Genomic DNA, 22,049 nt, shown 5'->3' with positions numbered 1-22,049 from the left:
AAGAATGTGTGCCTCTCTGTCTCCCTATGTGTCTGTGTGTCTGTCTCTCTGGTGCTGGTGCTGTAGGGGATTCCATTTTTTATCTTCCTTTGTTGGTATCAGTTAACAACAATCCCAATGAATGGAGGAGGACATGACACCAAGGATGCCTTGCCCTCCTAACCTTTAACACCGCCCGCCCCAGGTAGGTGGATTGCTGCAACTTACCTTGTTGAACCCCCACAAGGTTCATAACATTCAAGAACTGCTCTTACTCTAAAATAGTAAACTTCAGAATTTTCCTTTGACCACAGCCTATGTTCACTTCCTATTGTACTTTATTTTATTTTATTTTTGTATTCTATTTTTTTAATTTTAATTGAAAATCATAAATTTACATAGGGCAATATTGTTTGATTCATTGTTATTTTTCCCTTCCCCCCACCCCTCCAACCCTTCTTTTCCCTCTATACAGTCCTTCCTTTCTCCATTCTTACCACTCACCTTATCCCTAACCCTAAACCTAACCCTAACCCTAATGCTAACCCCTCCTACCCCCCCCTTATATGTCCTCATTCGCTTATCAGCGAGATCATTTGTCCTTTAGTTTTTTGAGATTGGCTTATCTCACATAGCATGATACCCTCCAAATTCATCCATTTGCCTGCAAATGCCATCATTTTATCATTCTTCATGGCAGAGTAATATTCCATTGTATATATATGCCACAGTTTCTTTATCCATTCATCAACTGAAGGGCATCTAGGTTGGTTCCACAATCTGGCTATGGTGAATTGAGCAGCTATGAACATTGATGTGGCTGTATCTCTGTAGTATGCTGATTTTAAGTCCTTTGGGTATAGGCCAAGGAGTGGGATAGCTGGGTCAAATGGTGGTTCCATTCCAAGTTTTCTGAGGAATCTCCATACTGTTTTCCAGAGTGGCTGCACTAATTTGCAACCCTACCAGCAATGTATGAGTGTACCTTTTTCCCCACATCCTCGCCAACACCTATTGTTGCTTGTGTTCTTGATTATCGCCATTCTAATTGGGGTGAGATGGAATCTTAGGGTAGTTTTGATTTGCATTTCTCTTATTACTAGAGATGTTGAACATTTTTTCATATATCTGTTGATTGCTTGTAGATCTTCTTCTGTGAAGTGTCTGTTCATTTCCTTAGCCCGTTTGTTGATTGGATTATTTGTATTCTTGGTGTAGAGTTTTTTGAGTTCTTATAGATTCTGGAATATAGCGCTCTATCTGAAGTATGAGTGACAAAGATATTCTCCCACTCTGTAGGCTCTCTCTTCACACTACTGATAGTTTCCTTTGCTGAGAGAAAGCTTTTTAGTTTGAATCTATGCCAGTGGTTGATTCTAGTTTTTATTTCTTGTGCTATGGGAGTCCTGTTAAGGAATTCTGATCCTAAGCCAACAAGTTAAAGGTTTGAACCTACTTTTTCTTCTATAAGATGCAGGTTCTCTGGTCTGATTCTGAGGTCCTTGATCCATTTTGAGTTGAGTTTTGTGCATGGTGAGAGATAGGGATTTAGATTCATTCTGTTGCATATGGATTTCCAGTTTTCCCAGCACCATATGTTGAAGAGGCTATCTTTTCTCCATTGCATATTTTTGGCACCTTTGTCTAGTATGAGAAAATTGTATTCATTTGGGTTTGTGTCCATGTCCTCTATTCTGTACCACTGATCTACCTGTCTATTTTGGTACCAGTACCACGCCGTTTTTGTTACTATTGCTTTGTAATAGAGTTGAAGATCTGGTATTGTGATACCCCCTGCTTCGCTCTTTCTACTGAGGATTCCTTTAGCTATTCTGGGTTTCTTATTCTTCCAGATGAATTTCATAATTGCTTGCTCTATTTCTGTAAGGTACATCATTGGGATTTTAATTGGAATTGCATTGAATCTGTATAGCACTTTGGTAGTATGGCCATTTTGACAATATTAATTCTGCCTATCCAAGAACATGGGAGATCTTTCCATCTTCTAAGGTGTTCTTTAATTTCTTTCTTTAGTGTTCTGTAGTTCTCATTATAGAGGTCTTTCACTTCTTTTGTGAGATTGATTCCCAAGTATTTTATTTTTTTTGATGCTATTGTGAATGGGGTAGTTTTCCTAATTTCTCTTTCTGAAGATTCATCACTTATGTATAAGAATGCATTGGATTTATGAGCATTGATCTTGTAACCTGCTACTTTACTGAATTCACTTATGAGTTCTAAAGTTTTCTGGTCGAATTTCCAGGTTCCACTAAATATATAATCATGTCATCAGCAAACAGGGATAGTTTGAGTTCTTCTTTTCCAATTCATATCCCTTTAATTTCTTGGGTTTGTCTAATTGCTCTGGCTAGAGTTTCAAGGACGATGTTGAATAGAAGTGGTGAAAGAGGGCATCCCTGCCTTGTTCCAGTTTTTAGGGGGAATGCTTTCAGTTTTTCATCATTTAGAATGATATTGGCCATGGGCTTAGCGTAGATGGCCTTTACAATATTAAGGAATGTTCCCACTAGCCCAATTTTCTCTAGTGTTTTGAGCATGAAGGGATGCTGTATTTTATCGAATGCTTTTTCTGCATCTATTGAAAGAATCATGTGTTCTTAACTTTTAGTCTGTTGATATGGTGAATGACATTTATTGATTTCCGGATGTTGAACCAACCTTGCATCCCTGGGATAAAACCCACTTGATCGTGGTGCACTATCTTTTTAATATATTTTTGTATGCGATTTGCTAAAATTTTGTTGAGAATTTTTGCATCGATGTTCATTAAGGATATTGGTCTGAAATTTTCTTTCCTTGATGTGTCTCTGTCTGGTTTAGGTATCAGGGTGATATTGGCTTCATAGAATGAGTTTGGGAGGGTTCCCTCCTCTTCTATTTTATGGAATACTTTGAGAAGTATTGGAATGAGCTCTTCTTTAAAGGTTTTGTAGAACTCGGCTGAGAACCCATCTGGTCCCGGACTTTTCTTTGTTGGTAGGCTTTTGATGACCTCTTCTATTTCATTGCTTGAAATTGATTTATTAAGTTGTGTATGTCCTCCTCATTCAGTTTAGGTAATTCATATTTTCTAGAAACTTGTTGATGTCTTCCAGGTTTTCTGTTCTGTTGGAATATAGATTTTCAAAATAGCTTCTAATTATGTTTTGTATTTCACTCGTGTCTGTTGTGATATTTCCTTGTTCATTCCGAATTTTAGTAATTTGAGTTTTCTCCCTCTTTCTCTTTGTTAGTGTGGCTAAGGGTTTATCAATTTTGTTTATTTTTTCGAAGAACCAACTGTTTATTTTGTTAATTTTTCCGATTGTTTCTTTTGTTTCAATTTTGTTAATTTCGGCTCTGATTTTAACTATTTCCTGTCTTCTACTACTTTTGGTGTTAGTCTGCTCTTCTTTTTCTAGGGCTTTGAGCTATAGTGTTAAGTCATTTATTTGTTGATTTCTACTTCTTTTGTTGAATGCGCCCCATGAAATAAATATTCTTCTAAGTACTGCTTTCATAGTGTCCCAGAGATTTTGATATGATGTGTCTTTATTCTCGTTTCCTTCTAAGAATTTTTTTATTTCCCTCCTGATGTCTTCTGTTATCCATTCATCATATAATAGTGTATTATTTAATCTCCAGGTATTGGAGAAGTTTCTGTTTTTTATTCTGTCATTTATTTCTAAGTTCAATCCATTATGATCTGATAGAGTACAAGGTAGTATCTCTATCTTCTTGTATTTGCTAACAGTAGCTTTGTGGCATAAGACATGATCTATTTTAGAGAAGGATCCATGTGCTGCTGAGAAGAAAGTGTATTGTTCTTTGTTGGATGGCATATTCTATATAAGTCGTTTAAGTCTCAATTGTTGATTGTGTTATTGAGATCTATGGTTTCTTTATTCAATTTTTGTTTGGACGATCTATCCAGCTGTGAGAGAGGTGTGTTAAAATCACCTAGTATTATTGTGTTGTGGTCTATTTGATTTCTGGAATTGAGAAGGATTTGTTTGACGTACATGGATGAGCCAATATTCGGGGCATAGATATTTATGATTGTTATGTCTTGCTGATTTATGCTTCCCTTAAGCAGTATGTAATGACCTTCTTTATTCCTTCTGACTAGTTTTGGCTTGAAGTCCACATTATCTGAAATGAGGATGAATACTCCAGCTTTTTTGCTGTGTCCGTGTGCATGGTATGTTTTTTCCCATCCTTTCACCTTTGTCTATGGGTATCTCTTTCTATGAGATGAGTCTCTTGCAGGCAGCAAATTGTTGGATTTTTCTTTTTAATCCATTCTGCCAGTCTATGTCTTTTGATTGATGAGTTCAGGCCATTAACATTCAGGGTTATTATTGTGATATGATTTGTATTCCCAGTCATTTGACACATTTTTGTTTTTTGACATGATTTGGTTTCCCCTTTATTTGGCTATTCCTCTAGGCTACTTCCTCCCGTTGCTGATTTGCATCGTTGTTTTTCATCTCTTCTTCATGGAATATTTTGCTGAGAATGTTCTGAAATGCTGGCTTTCTTTTTGTAAATTCCTTTAGCTTTTGTTTATCATGGAAGGATCTTATTTCATCGTCAAATCTGAAAGTAAGTTTTGCTGGTTTTAAGATTCTTGGTTGGCATCCATTTTCTTTCAGGGCTTGGTAAATGTTGTTCCAGGCCCTTCTAGCTTTTAGGGTCTGGATTGAAAAATCTGCTGATATTCTTATTGGTTTCCCCCCTGAATGTAATTTGATTCTTTTCTCTCGCGGCCTTTAAAATTCTGTCTTTATTTTGTATGTTAGGTATTTTCATAATAATGTGCCTTTGGTGTGGGTCTGTTGTAATTTTGTATATTGGAGTCCTATAAGCCTCTTGTACTTGGTTTTCCATTTCATTCTTCAGATTTGGGAAATTTTCTGATATTATTTCATTGAATAGATTGTTAATTCCTTTGGTTTGTTTCTCTAAGCCTTCCTCAATCCCAATAATTCTTAAATTTGGCCTTTTCATGATATCCCATAATTCTTGTAGATTCTGTTCATGATTTCTTACCATCTTTTCTGTTTGGTCAACTTTGTTTTCAAGATTAAATATTTGTCTTCAATATCTGAGTTCTGTCTTCCAGGTGTTCTATCCTATTGATTATGCTTTCTATGGAGTTTTTAACTTGGTTTATTCTTTCCTTCATTTCAAGGATTTCTGTTTGGTTTTTCTTCAATGTCTCTAACTCTTTATTGAAATGATCTCTCGCTTCCCGTATTTGGCTCCTTTAAACTGTTGATTGGTGCGATCAATTAATGCCTGCATTTGCCTCTTTCATCTCCTCGTTTGCTTCCCTGATTGTTTTAATTATGTACATTCTGAACTCCCTTTCTGACATTTCTTCTGCTGTGCTGTCATTGGGTTTTATTGATATAGTATCTAGGTTTGTTTGGGACATTTTCTTCCCTTGTTTTCTCATATTGGTCAGATGTCAGTGGGACTTTGTGATACTGCAGAATTCTTCTGTTGGCTTATAGTGTCCCTGTAGATTTCCAGTGTATCACCTTCCTGCCTTCAGTGGCCTGAAGTCTTGGAGTAACTTGATAATGCAGTGCTTCCAAGGAAAGCTGCCCCTATCCCGCTACTGGTTCCAGGACTTGGAGCTGGCTCTGTGTGGAAAGGCTCTCACTGGGGGGCCTGCTCCGAGAAGCTAGCCTGGAAAGTCCCTTCCCGCTGGAGGGGGCCGGGCTGCAGGGTGCTTGGGGAAGTCCCTGGCTGCCGTGTCCTGGTCCCTGAAGCAACTCGCGGGCAGGAACTCGCCGCCCTGGTTCAGGGACTTGAAGCTTAGTTCTGTGCAGAAAGACTCTCACCGGGGGGCCTGCTCCGAGATGCTGGAGAATCTGGCCCTGTGGGAGGAGCCCACCACCGGAGTGTGCAGAGCTGCCTGGGGAAGACTCTAGCTGCTCTGCCCTACTCTAATAAGCCACCTGAATCTGGGCCTGCCACCCGGGCAGCGCTTCACCAGGTGGGGGAGACTCACCCCGTGGCTCTGTTTTAGTCCGAGTCTCTCAATGCCTCCCCTTCTTGAATCCTGGGTTCTGGAGGGACTGGAGATGCAGTCACCCTCTAATCTGCCATCTTGGATCCTGGAGATTGTGTACTTTACTTTAAATATAGCAGAACACAGTACTTAAGAACCTGAACTCTTATACTGATTAAATATAAATCCTAGGTTGACACTATCTCAGTGACCTGGGTGCAGTTTAAAAAACTCTTCAGGATTCAGTGCCCCCAACTGTAAAATTGGGATCATAAAATAGTGACTGTGCCATGGTGTAGGTGTGAGGATTAGATGAACTAGTAATTACTGACATAAATTTCCTCCCCTGTATTAGTTCACATAGATATTTGTTAAGAAAATAAAGTCAGTTAACAGTTTTTGACCTTCTTCACTTCTTCATGAATTTGCCTGCTGCCTCTTAGCCTCTGTTCTTGCAATTTAAATGAATCTCATAAAACCATGATGTCAGTTATTCTCTCACACTTAGTTTGTCATCCAATGCATTTACTCATATCCTGAGGTGGTAGAAATTTAGTGAAATAAAGTTATAATTCTACAGATTATATTTATACACAAATCCTCAGCCAGGTTTCAGTGCCCAGTGTTTCTCTCAACTGTCTTCTATTAAAAGTAATGCAGATGATTTCTTTTTTCAAACACCTATCTAGTACCTATTTGATAATCATCTCACTCATTCCATATGAATTCTTGTACTTTTTCTCCTATAACCTAAAGGCTTGTCCACTGCTGTCTATATACTGTTTCTCTTCTTTTTTTTTTTATTGTAAACAAATGGGATACATGTTGTTTCTCTGTTTGTACATGGAGTCAAGGCACACCATTTGTGTAATCATAAATTTACATAGAGTAATGTTGTTTGATTCATTCTGTTATTTTTTTCCTTCCCCCTCACCCCTCCCACCCCTCTTTTCCTCTATACAGTCCTTTTCTTCCTCCATTCTAACCACCCTCCTTAACCCTAACCCTAAACCTAACCCTAACCCTAACGCTAACACCTCCCACCACCCATTTTATGTCCTCACCACTTATCAACAAGATCATCGTCCTTTAGTTTTTTGAGATTGGCTTATCTCACTTAGCATGATATTCTCCAGTTTCATCCATTTGCCTGCAAATGCCATAATTTTATCATTCTTTATGGCAGAGTAATATTCCATTGTATATATATATATATATATATATATATATATATATATATATATATATATATATGCCACAGTTTCTTTATCCATTCATCAACTGAAGGGCATCTAATCTAGGTTGGTTCCAAAATCTGGCTATAGTGAATTGAGCAGCTATGAACATTGATGTGGCTGTATCTCTGTAGTATGCTGATTTTAAGTCCTTTGGGTATAGGCCAAGGAGTGGGATAGCTGGGTCAAATGGTGGTTCCATTCCAAGCTTTCTGAGGAATCTCCATACTGCTTTCCAGAGTGGCTGCACTAATTTGCAACCCTACCAGCAATGTATGAGTGTACCATTTTCCCCACATCCTCGCCAACACCTATTGTTGCTTGTGTTCTTGATAATCGCCATTCTAATTGGGGTGAGATGGAATCTTAGGGTAGTTTTGATTTGCATTTCTCTTATTACTAGAGATGTTGAACATTTTTTCATATATCTGTTGATTGCTTGTAGATCTTCTTCTGTGAAGTGTCTGTTCATTTCCTTAGACCATTTGTTGATTGGATTATTTGTATTCTTGGTGTAGAGTTTTTTGAGTTCTGTTTCTCTTCTGCCACTGTGGAAAGTATGACTTTGATGATTTCCAATTGAAAAATAAATATAATTTAAACCTATAACAGAATCTGTGAACTAGTCTGGCTCCACAGTTTCACCCCCATCTTCTTGTCAGTCTTACATTTAGCTTGAACCTGCATACACACACACTCCAGTAATGTTCCTTGGTCAACTTCTCAGTTATCAGACAAACCCTGAACTTTTCTGCCACCATGCCATTGCTTAGACTGTGCATTTCCTGTATGTTTTCAGGGTATTTCTGATCCAGTCTACACTGGAGGTCTACCCCACCTGATGAATCCTCTTGCCATCTCTTTAAAGGACTCATTTGTCTCTCCTTCATACCTTACATTTGTTGAAAAAAATGTATCATAAAAGAGAAATCAACAGGAAAATACTTGGAAAGTAGATAATCGACACTCAGATAATGAAGAGAAATCTGTAGGGTAAATGTACTGCTAAGTATAGGATTAAGCTCAGAACCTCTGAATTTTAACACTGAAGAGACCTGAAAGATCATCTGGTCAGACTTCCTATAGTTTATCAGTGAAAAAAACTAACTCCCTAAGACACTGATTATTAATTAATCACCAGTTTTCTAACTGTAATTGAAACATGATTCCCAACCAAACCGTATAAGTACCCTGTTTATTCTGTTGTTGTTTTTGTTGTGAAAAAAACAAAATGAACAAGAAAGTATTCCTCCATTGCATTCGTTGGCAAAAACTAAGCAGCCAATTTTCTTTACCTCTGCCCTTAAAATTTATTAAACAGTTAATTGAAATACATATACCCTTAAAACCTTGAGAAATTAAACTCTAGTTCAATGGTTTTTTAAAAATATGCTATTTTTAATGTTTAAACAATAATTCTATATTAATTTCATATCAACAATGTATCATGAAAAGTTTAAAATGAAATAATATGTATATTAAGATTATTGGTACAAAAAATAGAAACCTGTAGATCTTTTGGGAGGAAAAAATTATAGAAATAAGAATTTCTTTTTCTTACATAATATGTCTTGGCTCTGATCTTTTAATTAAATACATGTGTAGGAACATAATTGTCTCTATATAAGGTGAAATTACCTGAAGCATAAAAATAGATTAAAGTGGGTTAAACTAGGTCATAACTTTGTAGTTGGTAACACACCTTTGGAATCCATCATGTTGGGCAGAACAATTTTATATTGAGCTTATGATTATTTTACACATAACCCTGTATATGCTTATGTTGGTTTTAGAAATAAGACCTGTTTTTTCAATGATTTACTTGAACTTGAAGCCTGTCTTTACTTTTTATTTTTAGTTTTTTTTTTTAAATTAGTGCTTTATAGATATATGTAAAGGTGAAATTCACTGTGGTATATTCATATATGTACATAGGATAGTTTGGTAAATTTCTTTCCACCATTTCTGCCTTTTCCTGTCCCTTCATTTCCCCTCAATTCCCTTTTCTACTCCACTGATCTCTCTTCTCTTTTCAATATTGAGAAGAAATTGTCTCATTATTATTATTATTATTATTTAAAAAAAAAAGATTAAATGTTATTTTGCCCATATTATTTACAAATATGATTTTAAAAGGGAAAGGTTTTATAGGCTTATTAGACCAAGCAATGTTTATTTTCCATGGAGTTAATAATTGTCATTTTTTCCTTATTTGATTTGTTTTCCCTATTCCTAGAGCAAATCAATTCTCAAATCTGCCCCCATGCCATAAATTTTGGCTTGAAAACTTGTGCTCTTCATAGTTCAGTCTTTTTATTGATAATATCCTGCCTCTTTATATTATTTGTTCTATCATTCTGGAACCACTATTATTTGGATATAGAACTTTAAAGACAGAACTTTAAGTTATTGCTTTTCTTTCTTTTTCTATTTTCCATCTTCTCTTCCTTTTTCTATGTCTTCAATTCCACACATGGGACCTATTGTACATCTTATGATGACTTTTCTCACACATTCTTTATCAAATTTTGACTTCAAAGATAAACCGTTTGGTCCCAGCAGGATCCTTATATGCTTCTATTCTTATTTCATGGACTGAAATTTTCTTTTTACATATGAAGGTCTTCCTACCCTCTGCTACCAATGGGTACAGGGTCTCCACATGTCTAACCTATACAAAATGGTTTTGTGGAACTTTATTCCAGTGAGGATTTACAAAACTATGGTGTCCCTCCTTCTAAAGAACAGTTAGACTTCTCTATGGTCCTCACCTGCTATTGCTGTTAACCTCTTCTCTGAGTAGTCTGTGATTTCTTGCCACTTAAAAAGGTGATCTTTACTATTTGCTGCTATACTAGAAAATCTTGAAAAGCTCATTATCCATATTGCAATAGGTAGTTTTTCTAATGATTTTATTCTCATTTACTGAGTAGATGAGAGGGAATGACCTGTATGCTTTGCAAATAAAGATATTTAAGTGTGTGAATTGACCTAACATTTATTTTCTTGAATTCAATAGGTACACATTCCCCACTTACATTTTAACATGTTTTAGGTTAATTTCCCTCTTACAAAAACTAGAATGTCATAGTTAAGTTGGCAACATTTAACTTTAGTGATATATAGACCAATTTTAAATCTTATAAATAATCATATCTTAGAATTGGTAAAATATAAAAATCATTAAATAAAATAATAATAATCAGTGACAGTTGTCTGATCAAGGTCATTGCATAATTATGCCTCTGAGTTATCAATGTCTTCTTTAATATTGTAAGTCTCAGACATCAAGATCCTACAGGAAATTATACATACTTAACACAAACCCTCACTTCCACTCTTCTGTTTTTACAGCTGTGTCATTCTTCTCTGTTTATCTCAAAAGGGCACCTGCAGTCTCTTCCACAGCCTCCTAGTGGTGTGTGAATCCTACAAGGGAATCCTCAGACTGGTCAAGGACCTCTGTCCTGCTCTCCTGAGCTCACTATCAGGGAACCCATGCTCTCCATGTCCTTACTTGATTAGCTCAAAGAGGAGTTACCCTGTGAAGCTCACCACAGATTTTGTAGCCACGATAATAATGCATTTTGCATGCTGACATTTTCCAGAAAGAATCTCTTTACTTCTCTGTCCTCTCCCAAGCTATTTGGGAATCGACCATTACAGTTGGTTAGAGCTGAATAGGACTACAGTCTCTGGCATGCACTTGAGTGTACTGCTTCACTTTCACACAAATGTGTGTCTCATGACGGTGTGATTACCTCCTTTTATAGATAAGAGGACAGTGTTGAACATAGCTCCTGTACGAATGGAGGGTTGATTCAGTTGTAATTGATTTTTTAAATTTCAATCAATTGTTTTTTTCTTATCCACTCTGCCCTTGATATTCAGACCGAATGTTTCAACTTTTTCTTTTGTTGTATTTGAGTTTACTTTTAATGAACACATAAGAGTTTGAACCAACAGAGGTGCTTTTCAGTGTTTCCTAGATACGAAAAAAAAAATTGGTAGGGTATCTTATCTTATATCCAGTGTTTTTATTAATGATTAATTCATTTTCAATTTGACTTAGGATACAATCTCACAAAAATTGCTTTGAGCAATGGGGAATTTTAGCATTTGTTCTCAACAGAAAAGTTTTAAAGAATATGCCTTAAACTAACATTGATCTTGTTCACCTATAATCATTTTTCAACTCCTCTTTTATTCTAGTTATGTTTCGCCTGTATGACACAGATGGGAATGGCTTCCTGGACAGCTCGGTAATTTTTTTCTTTCAAATTTTCTGTGAAAATTTCAAAGTAATTTCTTTTGAAAAAGGCAATGAATAAATTTATAGCTATTACCACAGAAGGCACACTTAATGTAATTTACATCCACTCATGCAGCATTTTTATCATTTGATTTTGTTGAAGGAGTGATCTGAGGAGACAGGATTATGATTGTCGTATTGAATAGTTTTGCTACGAAAACATGACTTTTTTCTGTGCAGAATTTAGATAAAAAAGGAAGACTCCAACATTGTCTGAATAAAACATTAGATAAAGCTGAGACCACTGGTCTAGAAAGAAAGAAAAACTATCAGTGAGATTTGACACTAAGGAAAATATTGAGAATACAAGTAAAAGGTAAAGGAATTATAAAGTCAACTCAATAATTTGATTATTTTCCCACTTCTGGATGTATTATTATTAGTCATACATGCTGTTGAAATAAGTATGTATATATGTTTGTGTGTATATATAATATATATAAAAACATATATGTTTACAGGTTGATTAGACAGACTTGCCTTTGTAAAAATCTCTCATCCAATTACATACACAACTTGCACTCTCATAAAAATTAGTGAAAGAAAAAATACCTTCTCTGTATGATTAACTGAAAGGAATACTCAAATGTTTATTTTATTTGTAACGGAGATCATTGTTAGCTCTCAGAGAAGTAGAAATTAGCCTCCATTCAGTGTACACATCAGTATCTCCTATGAAAGTCTATTTCAGGTCTCATTCGATAATCTATTATGTGTTTGCTGATAAACTATTTTTCATATTATATCATTTCCTTTTTTCTGAAGAAAAAAAAAGAATAATAAGGAAAGAGTAAGTGTTAGGTTCTTGCAATTTTGAAGTACACAGGTACATTTACATCAATTGTCATACATTTGACAATGGCTGAAATACATACTCTATCTGACGGTGAGTGAGATTCTCTGGTGGTCTGGTGGGACCTACGTTTAAGTCTCTGTAATTTTCCCCAGACTATTGCTCTTCAGTGCTTACTAACCTTTAGTTTCCCATTTGGTAATTTTAAGGTGCATGATAAATTTTCTCATTTTCTGGTGCTATTTTCACAGCTGGGAATTATGATTTTTTCCTAGATATCTCAGTATGCTTATTGTGACTATATTACTACAAATTATATTATAGTAAGAATCTGTTTTATTTAATGTTTCTTTTTAATTAAGTTAAAATGATGTTTCTTTACCAGGCTTTTAGCCATGGGTTGAAATTTAGCTGATTTGAAAACTCAACTATATATGTATATATGTATAGTTGAGTTTTCAAATATATATATATATATGTATGTATATATGTATATATATTTTTTTGGTCTTAGGCCATTTTGGGTAACATATATAGTAGATTACTTGCAATATTTATATATTGCAGTATTCTCAATATTGAACAATGAGTTGGAAGTAAATTGATTTTAAATGGATTTGATTATGGTAGTCTCTTTTTTCTTTCTCTTTCTTCCTCTTTTTTGATTAACGTCTGGGGTTTTCTCCACATAATTCATTGCCCTGGTAATTTTCCTCAGAATCAGTTTCAGATTGTACCTTCTGAAGTCGTTTGTTCTGATATTTTAAAAGCATAGTAGTTCACCTTTTGGAAGTAAAAAAATAATAATAATAAATAAAATAAAATTGATTTGGAAATTAATTTGAAAAATGATGAGTAGGTCTCATAATGAGAGTTAATGTTTCTTGATCATTTGTAACATGAAAAACTAGATAAATGTATTTCATTTAATAAGATGTTTAATCTTTGCAGCAACTTTATGAACTAGTTAAAATTAGAATATCCGTTTTAGTGATGAGGAAACGATCTGAGAGATTAAATGACTTACCTAATGTCACATGACTATGTAATGTAGTCCATGAAAAATAGTTTCTGTTTTTAAAAATATATCCAAGGATTTCAACCCCTCCAAATCATTGAGTTGTTTATAAGCAAAGATGGTCTAGGTAAGAATTTAGTAACCCAAATACACACACAATTTTTGCATATTTTAAAATTTACCAGTTTCTAATATACATTTATGTTTTCGTTGTGGGGCAACCTATCACACATTAATAACATACTCATAACCATATTGTTTTGGAGAGAGGGAATATATCTTCTATTAGATTCTCAGAGGGACTCATGGCTTCCCAAAAGATAACCTGATTTTCTGTTTTTACCCTATTTCCTTCTCCATATCATGAATGTTGATAACATATCTTAGATCAAGGATGGAACAGAAAAATCTTTGACTAATGTACTTTGAAGCCTTATCCTTTTATACTTCTTACATTTGAAATCACACCATATAGCACCACTTTTTAAATTTATGTCTCCATTTTAAAGTGAAAAGCCTCTTACATAGCCATGTTTAATCTTTTCTGAAAATAGGTAAGGAAAATTAAAACAATGAGTACATACATTTGAAAAATATTTGAATTTTATTTAGCTAAGCTGTATGTGTTCACTATTAGGTCTTCAAAGAGTTGACATTTGAGGAGAATACTATGAAAATTCAAGCTAAAATTCTATCCTCTCACAAAATAAACTGTACATATATTTAGCCTCCAAACCTTTACCCTGAATATTCTCCTAACAGAGCACATTATCCCAATAAAGGACTAGAACAGTCAAAAAATATTCTCAGTGTATCAAAATAAAAATAAACCTCTCAGTGGCTCTGAAATGCTTCCTTCCACCCTACCACATCTGTTTTCAAGCCAAAGGTCAGGATGGTCAGTGTCAAAAAATCACATCCTGTGAAAATATACATAAGCCCCTGCTTTCATCAGGTCCTCCTTTTCTTGTAGAAGAAAGCCTTTCCTGGTATAATTGTGCCCTCTCCTGGTAGAAATTTCTAGACAAAGACAGGATGAATTTCTATTTAGGTTCCTTTAGCTTTTCTATATAGTTAATAAAATATTTAAATAGGAAATATGTATCTTATTTAATTTTTAACTACTTGTTGAAGAAAACAATTTCTTTAAGTCAAGGATCAATAAAATCTAATCCCTCTCTCTCTCTCTCTCTCTCTCTCTCTCTCTCTCTCTCTCTCTCTCTCTCTCTCTCTCTCTCTCTCTCTCTCTCTCTCTCTCTCCCCCTCTCCCAGGAGCTAGAAAATATCATCAGTCAAATGATGCACGTTGCAGAGTACCTTGAATGGGATGTCACTGAACTTAATCCAGTAGGTATAAGAATGATTTAACTGTTGACTAAATTCTGGAAGGTGTCTTTCTTTTTTTAAATCTTTCCTGGGACTAAATATATTACTATCATTTGATTTTGTCTTTTGATCATTCTAAGATACTATTTCTAATAAGAAGTCAAAGAGGATTCTAAATAAGACAAAGTATGTGTGATGTTCTAAAGAGATCATCAGTAACTTTTGTTCCTTTTCCAAGGAAATCCCAAGGCTCTTGGGCTACTTGAAGATAAAGTCTGGAATTTTTATCAAGTTGTTTAAAGAAACAGTGTCTAATAACTCTTATAAAAACTTCTTATTTTGAGTAGAATTCTAAAACTTCCAACATTATTCAAATGTTTATTAAAAGAGTTGTGTAGAAAATATATTTCAAATTTATCTGTAAGTAATATTTTGGAAGAAGCTGATAGGAGATACTGATTTTAGTTCATTTTGAAGTCAATTAAGTTTATATAAATAAAGCAAATACAATCAATTTTCATTGAAATGCTTTACATTTTATATGAATTGAAGAAGTCTGTTTCTAAACCAGTGTTTGCATTTATGCAGTTAGTAGCATGATAATTGCATGATTATGCATCACAAGAACTCAGATCATTTCCCTTCCTTTCTAAACTATAGGCAGTAAAGTGCAAAAGTGTTCCATTCATACTGGGATCTGAATTTTTCCAGTTTTAATGCAACTGTTTTGGGTGTTTTGTTGTTGTTGTTTATTTGTGTTATGTAGAAATGCACCTCCCCTGCTCATAGTGACTGGCAGCTATCATTAACAAATTGTAATTTGTGTTTGGAATAATAAAGTAGATGGTGACATGTACTTAATTTATTGCTTAATTTGTCTGAATATCATTTTTACTGAAATCAAGGGATTTCTTGTAAGTTCTGTTGCCCTTTTTGGTTGTGGTAAAGATGAGCTTTTTCTCATCTTACCTACCTTTTGACCTGTGAAGATTGTTCATCTATCAATCAACTGAGGGAAGGAAAGCAGATATTTTTCCTAACAGCTTTCAAAGTAGAAGTGGACATACCAATTCTCAGCAAAAATTATATTTGGTGACAGGAGGGTAGGTTTGAAAAAAGTAAGATGCTGGGAAGAAAGAGATGGCTGGTGGTCAAACAGCCTAACTATGACAAATACTTATGGGAGAATAGAAATGATTCCTGTAGCATTATTTGTTGTGTGGTCTGATAAGCTGGACTTTCTTCCGAATAGTTTGATGTGAAAAATTAAAATCAAGGCTTCACCTTGAGCCTTGCATTTACTATCATGGTAACTGCTTCATCTCACTGACTACTTCAATAGCTCTCTTCATTTTGAACAAATGTACACATTTTGACTCTTATTAACTCTGTATATATGAATAAAATGAAATGAATATTTGAGGTTGAACATAATAAATAGGGAAAACTGAGATGTTCTTGGAAGGAGGTTTAATCCAACTAACCCAGACTCTAAAATTAGATCTGTTAGGCAAGAGATTGAAAGTGTTGGCCATCTGAAACAAGTGTTCTGTGTTCCAGTTATATTCTCATATGTTCATGTTCATTAGTTAATGCCCCTTAAGAGGCAGTGCATTTTAAAGGAATCTTTTGCCATTTTTTCAAACTTAAAATAATTTATCTTTTATTTTGAGTATAATTAAATAATTATTTTAGCATCATTTTTTTTTTCAAAATATCTCCTTCTTCCCAGTACTTACAGATCAGTGTGTTGCTATGAAGGAAAATAGGATGTTCAGATACTTTCTGAAGAAACACACCAAAAACAGAAGTGTTTAAGCAAATAATATTTCTACCAATAAATAGAAAAAATTGCAGTAGTGGGGATCATAACAAGATCATTGTGCATACATACTACATAATCTTTTTACCACTGAACTACCACAAACATTTTATTTATTACATCTTTTAAGGTTTTTGTTGTAATGCTGTTTGTATTTCTTTCTTGTTCTAAATTGATTAAATTTCCCACATTATATAAAGGTCATGACTCATTGGGATTCTTACCAGGATTCCCACCTTGGTACACTGAGATAGGAAGTACTTCACCTTCCCAGCAGCCAAGGGCCATATGGGTTAACTCATATATAATTTATATTTATAATAATATGAACAACACTTTGTGACATGATATATGGTGGGGTCAGCTATTTATAATATGTTGACTCATTTAATTCATATGCCAACCCTTTGAAGTAGGTACCAACTTTATCATCATTCCATAGACAAATTAAATGTATTCAAATACTGTGGAGAACATTTTGAGACATTATTGCAAGTTATCTTTAGAAAAGAAGTCTAATTAAATATGATTAGGCCATTTAAATTTTGGACTCTATTGAGTTCTGATAGGCAATTAAAAGCAACTTCGTTCTTTCACCCCTTACTACTTAGCAAAGAATTCTTTGAGCTCTTTGCCATGAAGTTAATTTCTTCAGACATTTTCTGGCATATATATGAACCTAAAAAAAAAAAAATCATCTTGAGGAAGTAATTAAAGACCACTTTCACTATTAAATTAAAGTTAACTTATTTTAGCTGTACTACTCATTGAAAAAATATTAAAAAGTTAAGCACTTACTTATAGAAGTTGATCAATGTAGGTACTTGTGTTCCAGAAATCATGTCACTGTTTTCTCAGTAATAGGATTAATGTTGTACTAAGTTACCAAAACATGTATGTCAACTCTCCACTTAACTACTAGTCACAGTTTGTTATAATCAGTTCAATGTAATGCCTTCTTGTATCATGTGAAATGTGTTTTATTGATTCTTTTTAAGTTTTCCCTGATCCCCTCTTCTCCAGATCCTCCACGAAATGATGGAAGAAATTGACTATGATCATGATGGAACAGTGTCTCTGGAGGAGTGGATTCAAGGAGGAATGACAACAATCCCACTTCTTGTGCTCCTGGGCTTGGAAAATGTAAGTATTTATACAGAGAAGGGTGACCTGGTGATAACTCAGTGGGGTCCTCTATTACCCTTTTGATTATAAATTGATCTGGCCATTTTCTACCATGAAGCATGTAGTGAGTGCCTGGTACTTTTAATAAATACACCATGGTGCAATTTAACAGTAGCTCCTTATGTGGAGACACTTGACATAAACATATTGATTCTTTTAAAGTAATACCTTAGGATTACACGTGCATTTTTTTCTCTTTTGTTTTCCTCAATTTAAAAGGCAATCTTTTTATTGCAAATCTCCCCAATGCTGTTTCTTCTCATATCATCTAATGCAAAATATTCTTACTATTTTGCATTCTGTGGTTCTTGAGATGCTCTATCCCAGTCAATATTTCCCTCTCACATGAAGAAAATCTATTTTATTGATAACCTATACTTGGAGGAGGCAATTATATATTGGAGGTGGTTGAGAGATGATATATACATATGAAAAAGTTTTTATTTCTGCAAATCAACCATGTTCTTATTCTAATCATCAAAACTTTTTGTTTATTTTAAACCTGTGCCTCATTACCATTGTATTGGCAATTAAGTACATGGTTTGGAGGAATAAAGTAGATCAACCTAAGACCAAAATATGATATAATAATGACTTCAAAGCTAAATCTTGCTTAACTTTGCCATAAATTATTTCAGAAATAAATTTAGAAATTTGATGATATCAATAGTCAATACAGGATTTTGTATTTAGCATTAACTGTGGAATAAGAATGAATAATAATATGTATATATATCATGTTTCCTTAGAATCAAAGAGTATAAGGGATGGAAACCACCCCAACATATCTAATATTTAAAATTTTGAGATACAAGAACCTAGTGTCCACTACTTTGCTTTGATCCCAAAACTTTTCATACTTCTTATCAGCAAAACTAATTTTGAAGAATTAAGACTAGACCACAGTTATTCAACACATGAAATTTTTAAAAGTCAGCTCTCAAGACATCTTCAAGTCTGTGAAATTTATGATTATATAAATAAACATGTTTATAGGGGTTTAAGAAAATCCAAATGGGTTTAGGGTTTAGTATTATATATGAGTTCAGGAATAGATGAGCTTTAGAAAATTATCATTTCTTTTTTTTAATCTGGAACTTCTAAGTGTTTTACTGCTGTTCATATGTTACCTTTCATAGGAACACTGGGATTTTAGTCCTTGTCAAGGGAAAAAAATTAAACAATATTAATATTTGATACATAGGACATTACTTTAAAATAATTTATTACAAAGATAGTGAATATATATCTTATTGCTCATAAATACAGATTTCTGCACTTTGAAAATTAATGAAACAGTAGTTCCTTGTACCTTATGTTTGTATGCTACACAACATTTAGTATATTTTTATAACTTATTACACCTATTATAATTATTTAATTGTTCAATATACCTTTTGATGAAAGCATTATTTAAATTGAATTATGGTGATAAAACAAAAGGGATATAGACAAAATGTAGCATTTTTAAGTTTTATTTATATTCAGTGCTGAAAAACAATTGTTAAAAGACTCCAATCAGGGACAGTCAGTAATAATGGTTCCCTAGAAGGGAGTTTTATATTATCAAGCTAAAATTTGTTTATTCTATGTGCTTTTGTAAATTATTGTATGAAACAGGATTGAATAAATGAAATATATCTGGTAGAGACTGGAAAGTACAGAAAAGGAGATTTTGTTACTTTATTTTAAACATCACAGAGGATGTTGAAGTAATGTTTTTCTTTACATATTATTGTTTAGAAAAGCTTTAAATTTTAATATATAAATATAGGTACTTATAGAATTATACAAATAGCATGGCTAATATAGTTTGTGAATTTGTTTAACTCAATATTTTAAGAAAATATATTTCATTAGTTGTTAGCAATAGCAGCAAGTTAAATTGTATGAAATTTCTTTGATTTAAATGTTCGTTTGGTTAATTATTCATAAATTATCTTTATTTGCATTTGTAAATTAATGTTTCATGTTCTTATTTCAAAAAGATTGACAGGAGATATAAATTTAGGGTTTTGTAATAGTTAACAGAGCTATGTTCCTAGTTCTGGCCACTAGATGGCAGGACCACATTGTTTTACGTGAATGAGGCAAATAAATTTGAGAGATTGTATGTTTTTCCTCTGTGATGAACAATTCTGAAAGAAATTTCCCTTTCTTTCACATTTAAAAAAAGAGTAAGGCAACCATATTTTAAGTTATCTTTTAATAAAATGTATAAGCACTGTAATTATGTGTAGTGATCATGAAACAGAATACCTCTCTTAAAAATAGCTCTTTAAGTCTAAGGCATTATAAATGTAAAAAGCAGGAATGACACCAAGACAATTGAATGATGAGAGTCTTTTTTTAGTAATTGAGATTTATTTCCTTTCTGTAGACAGTTGATATGTTATGTTATTATCCGTAGAGAATTTTATCCATGATACTAGAGTCCCAAACCCCACCACGTATTTCGCTTATTAAATTGGAAATCTAGGTGCTTGGGCTTAAAGTTGGCCATTTATTATAAAGCTTGCTTATTATGTTGTTCTATATATTCTTGTCTGTTGTCAATTATGAGCCTGGGGAGTAGATTCTAATTGATAGTGTGTATAAAATACCACAGTGTATTTGAGAGTGACTGCAGTGAACTAGTCCAATAACACAGCAAAGAATATCATCCTGAGAGAGTAGGCCTCTATTCTAATGTAAGGTGCAACCATTATGATTTCACTGTAGTTTATTTTTCTCAGTTAACAGAATTTAAAATGCTGCTCTATTTTAGATAAAATCTGTTTATCTAACAAAATCAAAAATTTTTATCAGGACGCAATTCTTCACCAAACACTAGAAAGCGAGAGTCATTTCTTTTCTTTTATAAACCCTAATGCAAACTTCACAAAACCCAAGATAAGCTGTTTAAAAACAGTACCAAGTCTTAGAGTCTCTTCCATTTGAACGACTTAGGGAGTTTAAATGATTATATGATTTTGATTATCACTACAAAAATTAACACTTGACACTTAATCTTTTTTTTTTTTTTTTTTGGTACTAGGGGTACTAGGGACTGAACCCAGGGGTCTTTACATAGAGCCACATCCCCAGCCCTTTTTTAATATTTTATTTAGAGACAGGGTCTCACTGAGTTGCTTAGGTCCTTACTAATTTGCTGAGGCTGGCTTTGAATTTGCAATCCTCCTTTATCAGCTTCCGGAGTTGCTGGGATTACAGGCATACACTACTGTGCATGAAGAAATTTATTCCTTTTTTAACATTCATCTCACTGAAGAAGTTTTTAAAACCTTATGTAATGAAGAAACTGTTTTTTTTTTTTTTTTTTTTTTTTTCTTTTTGCTAACAGCCATTTGCTTCACTGAACGGAACCTGTCTATAATGGGAAATACATTAAATAATTCAGGCTTTCTGGCCATAAAGATCTCTGTCACAACTGCTCAGCTCTATTGTTATAGCCCAAAAGTAATCACAGAGATTGTAAAAGGAACCATCAAAGCTATGTTCCAATAAAACTTTATTTGCAAAACAGATTGCTTAACAGATTTGAATCCCAAGCCATATTTTGTGCCAACTGCTGATCTATTTTGCCACTAATTTGTCATATTACAAACACAAGGTGTTTTAAGCTGCCTTTAATCATTCATGGGGCAGGAATCTAGTATACCTTTGACTTTGTATAATCAAACAACCACAGCAAGATGCGACTACCATTGGAGAAACATACAGAAGCAGTTGACTTCATGAAACTGATCTGTTATTGATTAACTCGGTCATTTTGTGCCAGAGTTTCTGCCTCTAGAAAAATGAAAAGAAAGTCAAGAAGATGTCTTCCTTTTCTAAATTCCTTTTTCAATACTTTTTTATTTTTTATTTCTAACATTCCTTTTCCCAGACCAACAAGAATTAATAATGCTTCAATTCCTGAAAGCCATAATCTTGAATATTCACTAAATTATTTAAGGAAAATCTCCAAATTCATATTATCAGAAATTCCCTAATTCCTAAAAACAGAAATACACGTTCATGTATTATTCACATATGATAAATGTAAATATTATTCATCTAGGTATCCTTGAAATGATCTTAGCTTCTTGGTGTGGATTGTTCTGCCCACACCCAATCTGTTTTGGTTTTAAAGTAAATGTTTTCATCTCACTGTACATGTTCAAAGAATCTTGGCCTTTAATCCCTACATGTAATATAAAATCTTTGACATGTCATTTTGCTTGATAGAAAAAAGAACATGAAGTATATTCTCTGATAAAATTTCTGAGTGGTAGAATATAGATGATGATATATTTTTAATAATCTATATTTAAAAAATTGATGATTCACACTTCAATTTTTATAATGTTTAATT

The 22,049-nt window shown here is 33.7% G+C and overlaps 1 protein-coding gene across 14 annotated transcripts in view; it reads left to right on the top strand.

Moving 5' to 3' along the window:
* DGKB (diacylglycerol kinase beta) overlaps positions 1-22,049 on the top strand; it is a 639,605-nt gene that overhangs the window by 158,291 nt on the left and 459,265 nt on the right. For all 14 annotated transcript variants that reach the window (XM_079151895.1, XM_079151896.1, XM_079151890.1 and 11 more), the window contains 3 exons: positions 11,449-11,498; positions 14,632-14,706; positions 17,531-17,650. In XM_079151895.1, coding sequence (XP_079008021.1) covers positions 11,449-11,498; positions 14,632-14,706; positions 17,531-17,650 — 245 coding nt within the window. The remainder of the gene's footprint in view (positions 1-11,448; positions 11,499-14,631; positions 14,707-17,530; positions 17,651-22,049) is intronic.

Source organism: Sciurus vulgaris (genome assembly GCF_902686455.1).
Source record: "Sciurus vulgaris genome assembly, chromosome: 8".
Lineage (NCBI taxonomy): Eukaryota > Metazoa > Chordata > Mammalia > Rodentia > Sciuridae > Sciurus > Sciurus vulgaris.
The sequence above is the reverse complement of the archived record's forward strand: the minus strand, read 5'-3'. Positions and strand labels throughout refer to the sequence as shown.